At 45.8% G+C, this 14,717-nt stretch overlaps 2 protein-coding genes across 7 annotated transcripts in view; one reads left to right on the plus strand and one right to left on the minus strand.

Annotated features, from left to right (window-relative positions):
* Positions 1 to 4,087, minus strand: part of TGDS (TDP-glucose 4,6-dehydratase) — a 35,652-nt gene extending 31,565 nt beyond the window's left edge. The window contains exon 1 of one of the 3 annotated variants that reach the window (XM_073347731.1): positions 3,956 to 4,087. In XM_073347731.1, coding sequence (XP_073203832.1) covers positions 3,956 to 4,044 — 89 coding nt within the window. In that variant the 5' untranslated portion in view covers positions 4,045 to 4,087. The other 2 variants (XM_073347723.2, XM_073347740.1) reach the window with 2 other exon arrangements.
* A 1,099-nt stretch (positions 4,088 to 5,186) lies between these two features.
* GPR180 (G protein-coupled receptor 180) overlaps positions 5,187 to 14,717 on the plus strand; it is a 47,347-nt gene continuing 37,816 nt past the window's right edge. For all 4 annotated transcript variants that reach the window (XR_012159375.2, XR_012159374.2, XR_012159376.2 and 1 more), the window contains exons 1-2: positions 5,187 to 5,366; positions 10,049 to 10,207. Coding sequence is in view for 1 of the 4 variants with exons in the window: in XM_073347774.1 (XP_073203875.1) it covers positions 5,225 to 5,366; positions 10,049 to 10,207 (301 nt within the window). In the remaining 3 variants the exon portion in view is untranslated. The remainder of the gene's footprint in view (positions 5,367 to 10,048; positions 10,208 to 14,717) is intronic.

Consider the following 14,717-nt stretch of genomic DNA (forward strand, 5'->3'; position numbering starts at 1 on the left):
GATTAGATTAGTCAGGCATGACCTTCCCTTGGTGAATCCATGCTGGCTGTTCCTGATCACTTTCCTCTCATGCAAGTGCTTCAGGATTGATTCTTTGAGGACCTGCTCCATGATTTTTCCAGGGACTGAGGTGAGGCTGACTGGCCTGTAGTTCCCAGGATCTTCCTTCTTCCCTTTTTTAAAGATTGGCACTACATTAGCCTTTTTCCAGTCATCCGGGACTTCCCCGGTTCGCCACGAGTTTTCAAAGATAATGGCCAGTGGCTCTGCAATCACAGCCGCCAATTCCTTCAGCACTCTCGGATGCAACTCGTCCGGCCCCATGGACTTGTGCACGTCCAGCTTTTCTAAATAGTCCCTAACCGCCTCTATCTCCACAGAGGGCTGGCCATCTCTTCTGCATTTTGTGATGCCCAGCGCAGCAGTCTGGGAGCTGACCTTGTTAGTGAAAACAGAGGCAAAAAAAGCACTGAGTACATTAGCTTTTTCCACATCCTCTGTCACTAGGTTGCCTCCCTCATTCAGTAAGGGGCCCACACATTCCTTGGCTTTCTTCTTGTTGCCAACATACCTGAAGAAACCCTTCTTGTTACTCTTGACATCTCTGGCTAGCTGCAGCTCCAGGTGCGATTTGGCCCTCCTGATAACATTCCTACATGCCCGAGCAATATTTTTATACTCTTCCCTGGTCATATGTCCAACCTTCCACTTCTTGTAAGCTTCTTTTTTATGTTTAAGATCCGCTAGGATTTCACCATTAAGCCAAGTTGGTCGCCTGCCATATTTACTATTCTTTCGACTCATTGGGATGGTTTGTCCCTGTAACCTCAACAGGGATTCCTTGAAATACAGCCAGCTCTCCTGGACTCCTTTCCCCTTCAAGTTAGTCCCCCAGGGGATCCTGGCCATCCGTTCCCTGAGGGAGTCGAAGTCTGCTTTCCTGAAGTCCAGGGTCCGTATCCTGCTGCTTACCTTTTTTCCCTGCGTCAGGATCCTGAACTCAACCAACTCATGGTCACTGCCTCCCAGATTCCCATCCACTTTTGCTTCCCCCACTAATTCTACCCGGTTTGTGAGCAGCAGGTCAAGAAAAGCACCCCCCCTAGTTGGCTCCTCTAGCACTTGCGCCAGGAAATTGTCCCCTACGCTTTCCAAAAACTTCCTGGATTGTCTATGCACCGCTGTATTGCTCTCCCAGCAGATATCAGGAAAATTAAAGTCACCCATGAGAATCAGGGCATGCGATCTAGTAGCTTCCGTGAGCTGCCGGAAGAAAGCCTCATCCACCTCATCCCCCTGGTCCGGTGGTCTATAGCAGACTCCCACCACTACATCACTCTTGTTGCACACACTTCTAAACTTAATCCAGAGACACTCAGGTTTTTCTGCAGTTTCGTACCAGAGCTCTGAGCAGTCATACTGCTCCCTTACATACAGTGCTACTCCCCCACCTTTTCTGCCCTGCCTGTCCTTCCTGAACAGTTTATAACCATCCATGACAGTACTCCAGTCATATGAGTTATCCCACCAAGTCTCTGTTATTCCGATCACGTCATAGTTCCTTGACATCACCAGGACCTCCAGTTCTCCCTGCTTGTTTCCAAGGCTTTGTGCATTTGTATATAAGCACTTGAGATAACCTGTCTTGAAGACAGAGGCAAAAAAAGCATTGAGTACGTTAGCTTTTTCCACATCCTCTGTCACTAGGTTGCCTCCCCCATTCAATAAGGGGCCCACGCTTTCCCTGACCCTCCTCTTGTTGCTAACATACCTGAAGAAACCCTTTCTGTTACTCTTAACATCTCTCACTAGCTGCAACTCCAAGTGTTGATTTGGCCTTCCTGATTTCACTCCTGTATGCCTGAGCAATATTTTTATACTCCTCCCTGGTCATTTGTCCAGTCTTCCACTTCTTGTAATCTTCTTTTTTGTGTTTAAGATCAGCAAAGATTTCACTGTTAAGCCAAGCTGGTCGCCTGCCATATTTACTATTCTTTCTACACATCGGGATGGTTTGTTCCTGCAACCTCAATAAGGATTCTTTAAAATACAGTGAGCTCTCCTGGACTCCTTTCCCCCTCATGTTATTCTCCCAGGGGCTCCTGCCCATCAGTTCCCTGAGGGAGTCAAAGTTTGCTTTTCTGAAGTCCAGGGCTAATGTTCTGCTGCTCTCCTTTCTACCTTGTGTCAGGATCCTGAACTCAACCATCTCATGATCACTGCCTCCCAGGTTCCCATCCACTTTTGCTTCCCCTCCTAATTCTTCCCTGTTTGTGAGCAGCAGGTTGAGAAGTACAAAACACTATGTATGCACATTCTCAAATTAATAAAAACCTATTCTTACATTGATTTAGCTGAAGTCAGTCAGGAAGAGGTTTAAGCTCAATCAGTATAAACTAGCCTTTTGTCCTGCTTTAACTAATCAATTTTCAAACCAATTTAAGTTATCCTGGTGCAAGTTCTGTATTTAAGACAAAGCTATTAATTATAATAATAATAATAATAATAATAAAGGAATAAAAAAAAATTCCTAGATATTTACCTTGTCTATACTAGGCTTTGCCAGTACAGCTCTACCGGCAAACCCTCCTAGTGGACACACCACCTTCCCCAACAACATTTTTGCTAGTGTAACTGCATCTACATTAGGGCTTTTGGCACCACTGTTATGTAGTTTTGAGATGTGATTTCCCCCCTTCCCCAGTTGAAACTGACATAACTATGCCAGCAAAACTTTTAAGTGCAGACCACACCTCAGTCTTTCACAGACAGCTAACTTGATGGATCATCCTCTCCGATCTCCATTATGTGATAACTTGCATGTAAGAAATATTTAATTTATAAGATAATTAGTATAAACGGTTATCCCTCCAACTTGGTAAAGAAAGCAGAATGAGGTTTTTGCCATAAAGGGCCATTGAACTGAATAACTACTTCTGTCTGAAATTGTTTGCTTACTGCTGCTAACTAAAGCTAAGATTATGTCATGCAGGATCACAGTAGTCACAGATTCCAGACTTCCAGACACCTCCGTAACATTTTCCATTTCAGCCCCATGGCAGCAACCCCGAAACTCCAAGCCGCAGCACGGGGCAACCCCAGAGCTATGAGCCACCATGGGCAGCAGGTGCTGCACAACCCTCCCCTCTCCTTCCCTCCCCAGCAGGGCTTAGGCAAGCATCCCCTTGTCAGCCCTATTGTGTCACAGTTATTTTTAGCAAAGTCAGGGACAGGTCACAGGTTTCTGTGAATTTTTGTTTATTGCTTGTGACCTGTCCCTGACTTTTACTAAACAGTGACAAAATCTTAGCCTTACTGATCACATCCAGGAGCACTATAATGGGAAACTTCCGGTTTCTTTCTACCGACCAGTTACTTACTTCATTTGACATGCTCTCTCTCTATCCCGTGTATAACCACCGCAGCCCATTTCCGAGCAGCTATCCGCCAGGGCAGAGCTGCCAGCTTCCAGGGTCAGGGCCATCACCAGCTCCCCAGCTTCAGGCGCAAAGTCTTTCACAAAGCAACCAGCGAAAGGAGGGCAACGCTGAGCGTGGGAACGTGCGGGCCCGCGGAAGCCGGCGCGGGGACTCAGCGGCAGGCGCAGCCTCTGAAGCGGCTGTTCGCGCTGGGCTGGTGCGAGCTGCCCCAGCCTGCGGTTACCTGCCCCGCTGCCAACCCGGGACTCCAGCGCTCCGGGCAGGGGCAGGCAGGCTAGGACTCCCCGGCTGTCCCGGAGGAGCAGGGGAGGCGCCCGCCCCGCCCCCGCCCGGCTCCGGCCGGCCGCACAGACAGCGAGGGGGACCCTAGCCGCCGCAGGGGGACCCGGGTCGGCAGCCCGGAGCCACCGCGGCCCAGCCCCAGGAGGCGGAGCCAGGAGCGCGGGCGGCAGCGGCGGGACAGCCCCGCCCCACTCCCAAGCGCCGCTGCCGCCGCCGTCGCCGCCGCTACTCACATGAACCCGGCGCCGCCCGTCACCAGCAGCCGCTTGGCAAAGCCCGAAGGCCCCGCGGCAGCCCCAGGAACCCCGGCACCCGACATCATCCGCACTTTACGGCACCACCGCGGCTCGCCGTCGCTTCCTGGCGTTCTGTCTCACGCCCCCCCCCGTTTTCCGCCACTGCGCATGGGCGACGCCGGCCCCTCTTTCCCTGCGCCCGCACAGTGAAACCCAATACTCCTGCCCTCTCCCGCCCCCGTCGGGGGCGCGGGGGTGGAGGGACGCGCCTCCGGCGGCGTGGGCCCATGCATTGGGCCGGGGCCGCCCCCCGCCAGCAGAGGGAGGACGGAAGCTCGCTCTGGGGCGTCCCGCAAAACGTGTCCACACCCCCCCCCCACCTGCCCCCTCCGTGGCAGCCGTAAAATACGGTTTCACGACACTTGGCCGCCGTAGGGCCAAGCTAAGCAAGGGACACGTCGCGGCCGGGCTCTCGCTGCAGGAGGGAGGGGGGAATAACAATAGGGGAGGCTTCAGAGTAACAGCCCTGCTAGTCTGTATTCGCAAAAAGAAAAGGAGGACTTGGGGCACCTCAGAGACTAACCAATTTATCTGAGCATGAGCTTTCCTGAGCTACAGCTCACTTCATCGGATGCATACCGTGGAAACTGCAGAAGACATTATATACACAGAGACCATGAAACAATACCTCCTCCCACCCCACTCTCCTGCTGGTAATAGCTTATCTAAAGTGATCACTCTCCTTACAATGTGTATGATAATCAAGGTGGGCCATTTCCAACACAAATCCAGGTTTTCTCACCCTCCGCCCCCCCCACACACACAAACTCACTCTTCTGCTGGTAATAGGAGAGTGAGTTTGGGGGGGGGGGCAGAGGGTGAGAAAACCTGGATTTGTGCTGGAAATGGCCCAACTTGATGATCACTTTAGATAAGCTATTACCAGCAGGAGAGTGGGGTGGGAGGAGGTATTGTTTCATGGTCTCTGTGTGTATATAGTGTCTTCTGCAGTTTCCACGGTATGCATCCGATGAAGTGAGCTGTAGCTCAGGAAAGCTCATGCTCAAATAAATTGGTTCGTCTCTAAGGTGCCCCAAGTCCTCCTTTTCTTTTTGCGACTAGGGGAGGCGAGGCAGGCCCTGGCTCCGCCCCCTGGCTCGTGCTCTCTTCCCATTGGTTCTCCCTCCGCCGGCTCCAGCTGTGCTGGGGGGAGGGGGACTGTCACGTGACACGGAGGTGGCGGGGTGACCCGTGCGGCTGCCGGGGATGGGGCGGCTGCTGTGGCTGCTCTGCCTGGCCGTGGGCGGCAGCCGCTGGTGGCTGCGGGGCGCCCAGGGGAAGACGCTGCGGGGCCGCTTCTCCAGCGCGGGGGGCGGGGCGCAGCTGGCGGCGCGGTTCCAGTTCCACGGTAGGTGCCCGCCGCGGGCGGCCCCGACGTCGCTCCGGGCGCGGGTGGGAGCCGCGGGACCGGTTTGCAGCGTGAAGCGCCGCCCCTGTCCCCACAGCAGGGCTGGGTGGCGAGCCCTGCCTGGCGCCCCCGAGCCCGGGGCTGCCCGCGGCTGGAGCCGGGCGCACACGCCTGCCCGGAGCCTGGCGAGAGCCGGAGGGGCCCTGCCAGAGGTTTGGAAGAGCGACTAGGGCATGTCCGCTCGACAGCGGCTACAGCCCGAGCGTGAGCGCTCCCCACAGCCCTGCAAGGGTTTTTTCCATCGCTGTAACTAACCCGCGCCGCTTTGAGAGGCAGCGGCTGCTGGATCAAAGGAAATATTCTTCCATGGACTAGACTGTGCTGACAGAGTGGGTTAAGTCGAGGTAACTATGTGGCATAGGGCATGACATTTTTAATAGCCCTGAGCATTGTCCCTAAATCAACCTAAGTTTTAGGTATAGACCAGGCCTTGGAGGTAAACCATTCATGTCTACGCTGTAATTAAACCCCCAGATCTGGCCTGTGCCTGCTGACAGGAGCTTGCGGGACTTGGGCTAAGGAACTGTTTAATTGCAGTATAGCTCAGGGATCAGCAACCTTTGGCCCGCGGCCGGCCAGGGTAAGCCCCCTGGCGAGCTGGGTCGGTTTGTTTACCTGGCGCAGGTTTGGCTGATTGCAGCTCCCACTGGCCACGGTCCCCACTCCAGGCCATGGGGGCTGCTGGAAGCAGCAGCCAGCACATCCCTCGGCCTGCACCGCTTCCCACAGCCCTCATTGACCTGGAGCAGCAAAACACGGCCTATGGGAGCTGCAGTCGGTCAAACCTACGGATGCAGCAGGTAAACAAACCCGCCCGGTTCACTAGGGGACTTACCCTGGCGGGCCACATGCCAAAGTTTGCCGATCCCTGGTATAGATGTTTGAGCTTGGGCTGCCGCTGGACCTCTGGGATCCTCCCGCCTCACAGGTTCCGAGAGCCAGAGTACAAATGTCTACACCACAATTAAACAGCCCCTTAGCCAGACTCCTGCAACCCTGAGTCAGATAACAAGGACCGGCCACGGGTTTTTGATGTCAATGTACACATCCCTGAAGAGGCCTTTCAACAATCCCAAGCCATCTAGTTTGCCTCTGCTAGTGTCCAAATATCATAATTATATAGTAATGAAAGCACATTAAGAACTAGATACTGTTATCGGTCTGTCTCAATGACTTTGCACAGGAGGTCACTATCAGTATCTCCATTTTACAGAAAAGGTGGGGAAAGTGGGGCACGTGGAGGATAGCGACATGTCCAAGGTCACATAGCAAGCCAGTGGCAGAGCCAAAAGCTTTATGAGCTTTGGCTACAAAAGAATTACCATGTAATAATAATTTTTAAAGAAGTATCTTGAGGGTATTTTGCATTATGTTTGCTTAATTTTAACAGTAACTCAGATTATGTGTTGAATCACTAAATAGTAACTAGAATGATACTTAATACTCTACATTCTTCAATCAGAAAGTTTCAAGGAGCCTGGTAGCTTTCTCCACTTACTATTAAAATATCAGGATGTTCCCAGGATGTTGCCCTTAAAATATCAGGATGTTTCCCAGAAAATGCCTCTTCTGCAAACACCTCTGTATAGAGGTATCAGTTAATAATAATAATGGTATAAAACAATTTTTGTCTTTTATTGGGACGCATGTTTAAGAAAGATCTATTTATGGAGATGAAGAATTATTAGCCTGTACCATAGACATGCATAGTGCTTTACAGGTATCTAAGACATTGTCTCTGTCACCAAGTTCTTACCATCTAAGACCGCTATCCTCCAACTAGCTCTTTGTGGTGAACCCCTGCTCCTGTGTAGAGCCCCACTGAAGTCAATGGGAGTCCACTTGCTCAGAACCAGTTGCCGCATTAGTGCTTGAATTAGATACAAGTGTAAGAGATAATACACGAGAGGGTGGAAAAGAGGTGGATGTCTTTACAGTATAAAAGCCAAACAATACCGACATAAATTTGAAGACATTTATATTTTTGCTGTTTGTATTGTTTTGACTAAATCTGACTAGAATTCTCGATTCTAAGAATTTTTTCTTTTAAGAACAGGGGGGTATGTATTATATTTAATATAAAGACCACATGATGGTGTGGAACAAATGGATTTATTGGGATGAATTTGAGGATATCTGACTTAATCACAAGTGATGAAATATTGAGTGCTGCAAGTTATCCTCAAACAAATAAAACTTTTTCACCATGCCATGTATTTGCCGTATATGTCTATACACACCCCATGTTACTAACTTCTAGAAGTTCTTTTTTAAAAAAAAATTGGTGCTGTTTTGTATTCGTCCACCTTATATTTAAATATCTTAGTTCTCATCAGTTCTACTCTACAGTAGATCATAAAATAATCATAAAAAGAAAAGGAGGACTTGTGGCACCTTAGAGACTAACAAATTTGTGAGAGCATAAGCTTTCGTGAGCTACAGCTCACTTCATCGGATGCATACAGTGGAAAATATAGTGGAATCTCCCCTCCGATGAAGTGAGCTGTAGCTCACGAAAGCTTATGCTCTAATAAATTTGTTAGTCTCTAAGGTGCCACAAGTCCTCCTTTTCTTTTTACGGATACAGACAAACACAGCTGCTACTCTAAAACCTAAAATAATCATGATTTTAAAGATTAGTGTCTCAAGCCCTTCCAGTTTTAGAATCAAGTGCTAAATTCCATAGGGAATTTTGGAATTTATTCTTTCTAACCCTTAGGATTATATAATATCGGATGTTTAACCACTCACTAGTACAAAACTGAACAGAACAATTCCTGGACTTTGGGCAGATGTAAATTGGGAGGAAAGGGGGACACAATTACCCCTGGAAGACTTTTTTTTTTTTTTAGTTGTTTAAAGTGTAACATAAACGTATGTTTATGTTACTAAGGCCAGAGTTAGGATTTCGTGCAAGTTGAGATCATAAGATGGTGTTCAGTGGAGAGTAGTTGGCTGGGCTTGCAAAGGTTTTGTATTCAATTTGACAGCTTTTGTCTGTCTGTAATATAATAACTTTCGAACACCACATGCAATTAGTTCCAAAATTTCAGGGAATGTTCTTGGCATCAATGGCCATTAGTCCCTCCAGTTCCCCTGCCAGCTCTTTAGCACAACCACCACCTTAAACACCTCTGCAATTGTTAGTAGAACAAACAACAGGTTGATGGCACCTTTTAACGCCTTCCAGCATAACAGTACCCCATCTTGTCTCTGCCTATTCTCCCAGTAGAGTGTAACATGTTGACACTCTGGATAACTTATCGCTCAGACAGAAGGGGGGAGGAGGAAGAGGCAGGGAGACATGCACATAGCCCCTGGTGTGGGAGGGGGAATGCGGGTTACAGAGAGCCTCTTCCTATGAGGGGTATGGAGGGCAGGGGGAAGTGGAAATCGGAGTGCACTCAGAGCTGCTGAGTGTGGGGTATGGGATAGGAGAATGGGAATCCATCTTGTATGGGAGGAGGTGAGATTGGAGGGCCCCCTTAGCCTCGGTCAGGAGGGAGGTGTGGGGGAGTTGCAGGGTGCCCCAGAAATAAAGGGGAATGGGAGGATGGCACACAGGGAGCATGTGGGAGGGGTGGAATACAGGGATGCATTCCACTCCTGGTGTGTGCATTAAGCTTGACCTACAGATGGTACAAAGCGTGCAACTCCCTGGTTTACCTCAATGACTGTATGACTAGTCAGTAGGTATGCTAAGGAGGTTGGCTGGAGCTAGAGGAAACCACTTCCTCCAGCTTGTCTGTAGGGGGCTGAAATTTGAAGGAGCTTGACAAATGTAAAATTACCAACAGCAGAACAAAGAAGCCAAGTGTTGTGGTGGGACAGACAACTTTGAGGGATTCTCAAAGCCAGTCAGGAACTTTGAGTAGGAGAGAAAGGAAGAGATGTGTATATTTTCATAGCAGGGGGTGGTTAGCTGCAGGACCAACCAAGGTCAAATCAAGATGACCGAGAGGGAGGCTTGGTAATTGAGAAGGCAAACTATGTCCTCTGGCCGAGGAACCCTGGACAGCACCAGAGGACTCTGATTCCAAGCCAAAGAATGATCTGAGGTGGTAAGAAAACCAAGGCAGGAAAATGCATGCAGGGTTTATTATTTTTATATAGATGTGCATATTTCTTGTGCGATTGAATAAAGAGCAATAGTGATTTAGACTCTTGTGCAAAGTCAGTCTCTGTGTTATGTGTTCTACCCATCGCATGCACTTGAAGAATTAACCTGTGGACCCCAGAACACCAGAAGTGCTGGAGTTCTGGGAGAGAAGCTACAACGGAGACTGAGGGGTCAGTATTGATCCTAAGGGCTGATCAGTTGTACTGTGAGGTCTCAGCTCTCCAGAGAAGATGTGATATAGGAACTGCACCTTAAGAGTATGAGTAGGGATTCCAGACCAAGGGCAGTGACTGGACCCTGTTTATGCTCTGGTGACCTAAAGCACACATAGCCCAATGAAGTGAGCCCCCTTATGGTAGTCTGGAGAGTGACCAAGAGTGGTCCATCTGGATCTGTGACATGCATTAAAAAGGTACTGTGATAGCTGTTTAGGTACTCTTCCAGTTTTATTTGTGTGATCCACATAAGACGAGTAGTTGATTTTATTTTTTTAAATATCAAGGCGACCATGCTGTTCTGTATATCAGAATCAACAATGTAGCAGCAGCTGTTGGAAAAGAGGCCAGACTTCACCTTTTTCAAGCACAGGAATGGCTAAAGCTTCAGGACAGCACCCAGGATTATAGCTGTGGAGAGAAACTGTCCAGAGCTCAGCTGACAAGTGAGTTTATTCTTTTTTTTTTTTTTCACCTTGAAGTCTGGGTTCTTTTAACTGTATGTATTTCGGATCAATTCATGGTTTAAATGAAATCAGTAAGACTTTTGTTACCAACTTAAGTGAAACAAGAACGGTCCCTTCAGTATTTTTTTGTTTAATTACAAAGAGATGTAGTTGGTTTGCTTGTGTCATTTTTGGAGGATTTTTTATTTTACAAATGATGTCTTGTTAAACAGCTGGGATGCTAATATTCCTTGACAAACCAATTAGTGAAACATTTTAAGATAGGTAATTTTATATCAAGGCTCATTATAACCCAATGCTTTCATTTGCTTAGAATTTTGAAAAATACTAGTATTTGGCTGGTTTCAGAGTAGCAGCTGTGTTAGTCTGTATCCACAAAAAGAAAAGGAGTACTTGTGGCACCTTAGAGACTAACAAATTTATCTGAGCATAAGTTTTCATGAGCTACAGCTCACTTCATTGGATGCACTTGCATCCGATGACGTAAGCTGTAGCTCACGAAAGCTTATGCTCAGATAAATTTGTTAGTCTCTAAGGTGCCACAAGTACTCCTTTTCTTTTTAGTATTTGGCTGAAATTTTCCATATGTGGGCTCCACCTGGAGATTATTCCCATATCACAATAGTGTACGATTGTTATTGAGTGTGCAGAAAGTCTTAACAGAAGACCTTAACAAAGTGCAGTCTCCAAGCCAGTTTTCAGAATAAAATCACTATGATGTATAAATGTTTGGGGGACCTGAGGGTGAGGGCAGGAATTTAGTTCTTCAGATGCACAGTTGTTGTTGTTTTTTTGGGGGGGGGGCGGTGTTATTAGTCTCTTTTTGTTAGAACAGGAGAAAACAGGTTTTATAAACAAATAATTGCAGTAGATTTCACTAATTATGAATACATTTAAGAAATGTTAAGAGGTCTCAGTCATAGTAAAAAGTGCAAGTCTGTAAGGTGAGTATAATGTCTTATCAAAGAGTAAGGCTTCCCTAAGGGTAGCTTTTTATCTGAACCTCCCCCCTCCGTGTTTTCTTTCACACCTCCTCGTACAATAATTTTCGCATTTCTCATGTCCTTCTGTAAGTTTCATCGCTCTAAAAATTAATTCAAGACTGAATTGTGCGGTCTCATTCCACAAAGTTTGTTTAATATTAATTTCCTTTTACCATTTAATTCTGCAGTTAACTATTCATCATTGAATCTCTAATTCAAGTGTTGTTAATATTTGAGCTGATAATTATACCAGTATAGAATATGCAAGCTGTGTTGTCATCTTTTGTTTCTAGAAGAATAATTCAATTTGTTAAGAGGTTCTTTTCCCCTATCCCTGTCGAAAATGGCATTGTTCAAAGACAGGAAAACAAAAATAAAAGGCCAGTATCACTTCCATGGAAGTGTGAATCTGTCAGCCTTTGATGTACAAAACATTGAAGACCCTCATAAAATTCAGTTTCAAAGAAGTGTTAATCAAGATAATGCTTAATTTGTGTACTGATCTAAGTAAAAAAAGTGCAAATGGTAGAACAGCCAAACAATAAAGCATTCAATAGCTCTGATTAATTATTTAATTGAAAGATACAGATACTAAAAGCATTATTTTGTACCATTTATTGAGTATTACATTAGACATTCTAATTGAAGCAAGCATAAAGTTTCCTTTTGAAATTAAGCAGATATTAGGGACTTCATTCATCAGTATCTTACATGAATGTAGCTCTATTTTCATATATTTCCCTCAGGCAACCAAAAGACCTACCATCTGTATGGTAAATAAGTGACCTCTTTGCATGTTGTCAGAATGGAACCTTAACGCAATCTGACTGTGGTGCTGCTTCTAAGGCTACCATGTTCTGAAAACAGTTGCCTTTGTATCAGCTGTTACTATACCTATGTATGATTGATGGGACATGGATAACACTAGAATAATACATGCTTAAAAGAGCTACGCGACACACATTGCATTTATTACATATGGTGGTGGTAGTTCAGTGTACAGTCCCCCAGTGGTACTCACTGCTGGTTGCTTCACGAGAACATGGAATGTGTTTCTTCCTGAATCCGACTGTTGATTCTCTTGAAGGATAAGGGAAAATAGGCCTTTAAACTTTATGCCAGGTACAGTAATTTAATTACAGCTATTCATAGTGGGTTTCCATAAAGGGAATTAGACTCTCTAAGTTGTTTGTCTCAAATATCCTGGGGCAGTGTGTACTGCAAGGTTTTTTGTGTGTAATTTAAGATTATTATTTTTTAATTCGCAAGTTTGCTTGTCTTCCAACTTAGACCGCTCTCTTTGTATTTTGTGAAAGGTTAGCAAGGTACTCAAGTGTCCTCTATGCTATTAATTAGTTTATAAATTTGTCACTTCTTTCAGTTCTCCTTTCCCATCTAGTCATTGTTTTTGGAATCCATAATAGGGATTTCACCCCACATTGCTAGTTGTTTAGTCATCTTTTCATTGCTAGTTTGTCTCCAAAATAGCTTCAGAGAACAAATACTATTTGCTTTGTAGCACTGAAAGCTTGAAAAGAGATCCCACAAAAATAATGCAAGTGTAGAACAAGAACCTTGTATTTCAACAATAATCTGTAATTCTGTCAGGGACCAGGAAAACTCTCAACACAAGTGATTTTTTTTCTCCCCCTTTGTACCCAGTCACGCTATTCTTGTCAAGGAAAAGAAATAGATGGAATAAAAACCATTACATGTACAACACAGAGAGGCTGTTTAGGAGCAGTTAATGAAACTATTGCTTCAGTGTGGCTATGATTATTAACTGAAATGTTAGCTACATAAAGTAAAGTCCCTTTTAGGGGACAAAGTCAGTTTAGGCACCTGACTTTTCATTCATGACTTACACGGGTAACTCAGTAATGCTCTAGATGCCCCTATTTCCATTTTTCTCTGTTCCCTTTTAGTCTTGCTTCCCCACCCCAAACTCCAGCCCATCTACAAGTTTCATTCAGCAGAATCTGCAGGAAACCCACAAAGATGAATACCAGGTATATATAACTTTTTAAGTGTAGTGCAATTTGAAAGCAGCTACATTTTTAGAGAAAATGGTCTCATTCCTCAGACCCAGTTCCACCTGCTAAGTGAAACTCACTCCTTCCTTAGCATAGGAGAAAAGGAAGGAGGTGCCAAATTAGACAGTACGGCACTAGATCTTCAGTATTTATAGCCACTGGCTGTGAATAGAGTGCTGTCCCCCAGCCAGCCCAAGATTCGAGAAGCTGAAAGATGGCTGAGAGTGTGTGTTCCAAACACTTCCTAAATTGCATCAAGTTTAAACTCAGCAAAAATGAAGATTTAGCCCAGAGTCTTTCTTCATACAGTTTTATGGTATGCTTCAAAGTAGAGACTGTTCCTTTTTGGAGTTTAGTTATAGTGTATAGAAATATGATTGATGCTCTAAAATTAAATAGGTACATGACCCGGGAACTCCTTAGTGCTAAATGGCGAAGGGCACAAAAGTGCATAGGGTTGTACAGGGATCCACTGAATAATAGTTCCCCGAAGGTTGGCATGTAAGGTGTATACCGAGAGCCGGTTGCCCACTGGTTGTCATTGTAATTGCAAAATGGTACCGATAATATTTAAAGAGCTATGTATCTATACTGAAATTTATGTCCTTAAGGTCCTGGAGTTAAGGCGGGTCACCAGAAGATGACATCTCTCGGAAATGTTCTCTTCAGACAAGAGATAACAAATGCTTATCTCCCTATCTGGCCATTTGTATATTTGCATAGTAAGCCAGGTGCAAATTAAGAGATTGTGAAATCTGAGAGGGTGAGGGGAGAGAGAGAGAAGTTAAAAAGAAACTATGTAGGAAGAAACAAACAGCAGGGGAGTGTCCTGTTCATGAGTAAAGACAAAGGATTGGTCTGATCTATCTGGGAATGCAAAGAGGCTCACTGAATCCTTCAGGTAGGAGACAAACTGACTGTGTCCATCTCATGAAATAAGGGTAACAGCCAATCTGTCTGACTGCAAACCACTGCAAGGTTTTTTGGTGAGCAATACAATGCAAGATGAGAGTTTCTTGTTAATTAAATCTAGGCTCTAGAATGCAGGTTTATGATTTTTTTATATATATAACCATTTGTCTCCAATAATAATTATTGTTATTACTTGAATTTCCAGGGTTTGTTAAATAAACGTTTATTCTTAATTTCATATAAGCATAATTTAGTGCTGTGTGTTAAGCAAAGCAGTGATCTGATGTGGAACTGGCAATCTGGGATGTATTGTTTCTTTGGAAACAGTAAATCTCTGAACACTGCGAGTGTCCAGTGAACTAGATGCTGGACACTCCAGGAAGATGCTTCTTAGACGGTTCAAGGGTTGGGATGTGAAAATCGCTAACCACGTCAGGGCCTGCAAAACCTGGAGGGGAGTGCCTATGTTGCCCGCTGGAGTTGGGGAGCTGACCCTTGGTAGACATGGAGAAGGCTTCCTCATGCTAAGGGCAGGTAGTAGGAAGGTACCTCTCAACCTGG

Source organism: Lepidochelys kempii, chromosome 1, assembly GCF_965140285.1.
Source record: "Lepidochelys kempii isolate rLepKem1 chromosome 1, rLepKem1.hap1, whole genome shotgun sequence".
NCBI lineage: Eukaryota > Metazoa > Chordata > Testudines > Cheloniidae > Lepidochelys > Lepidochelys kempii.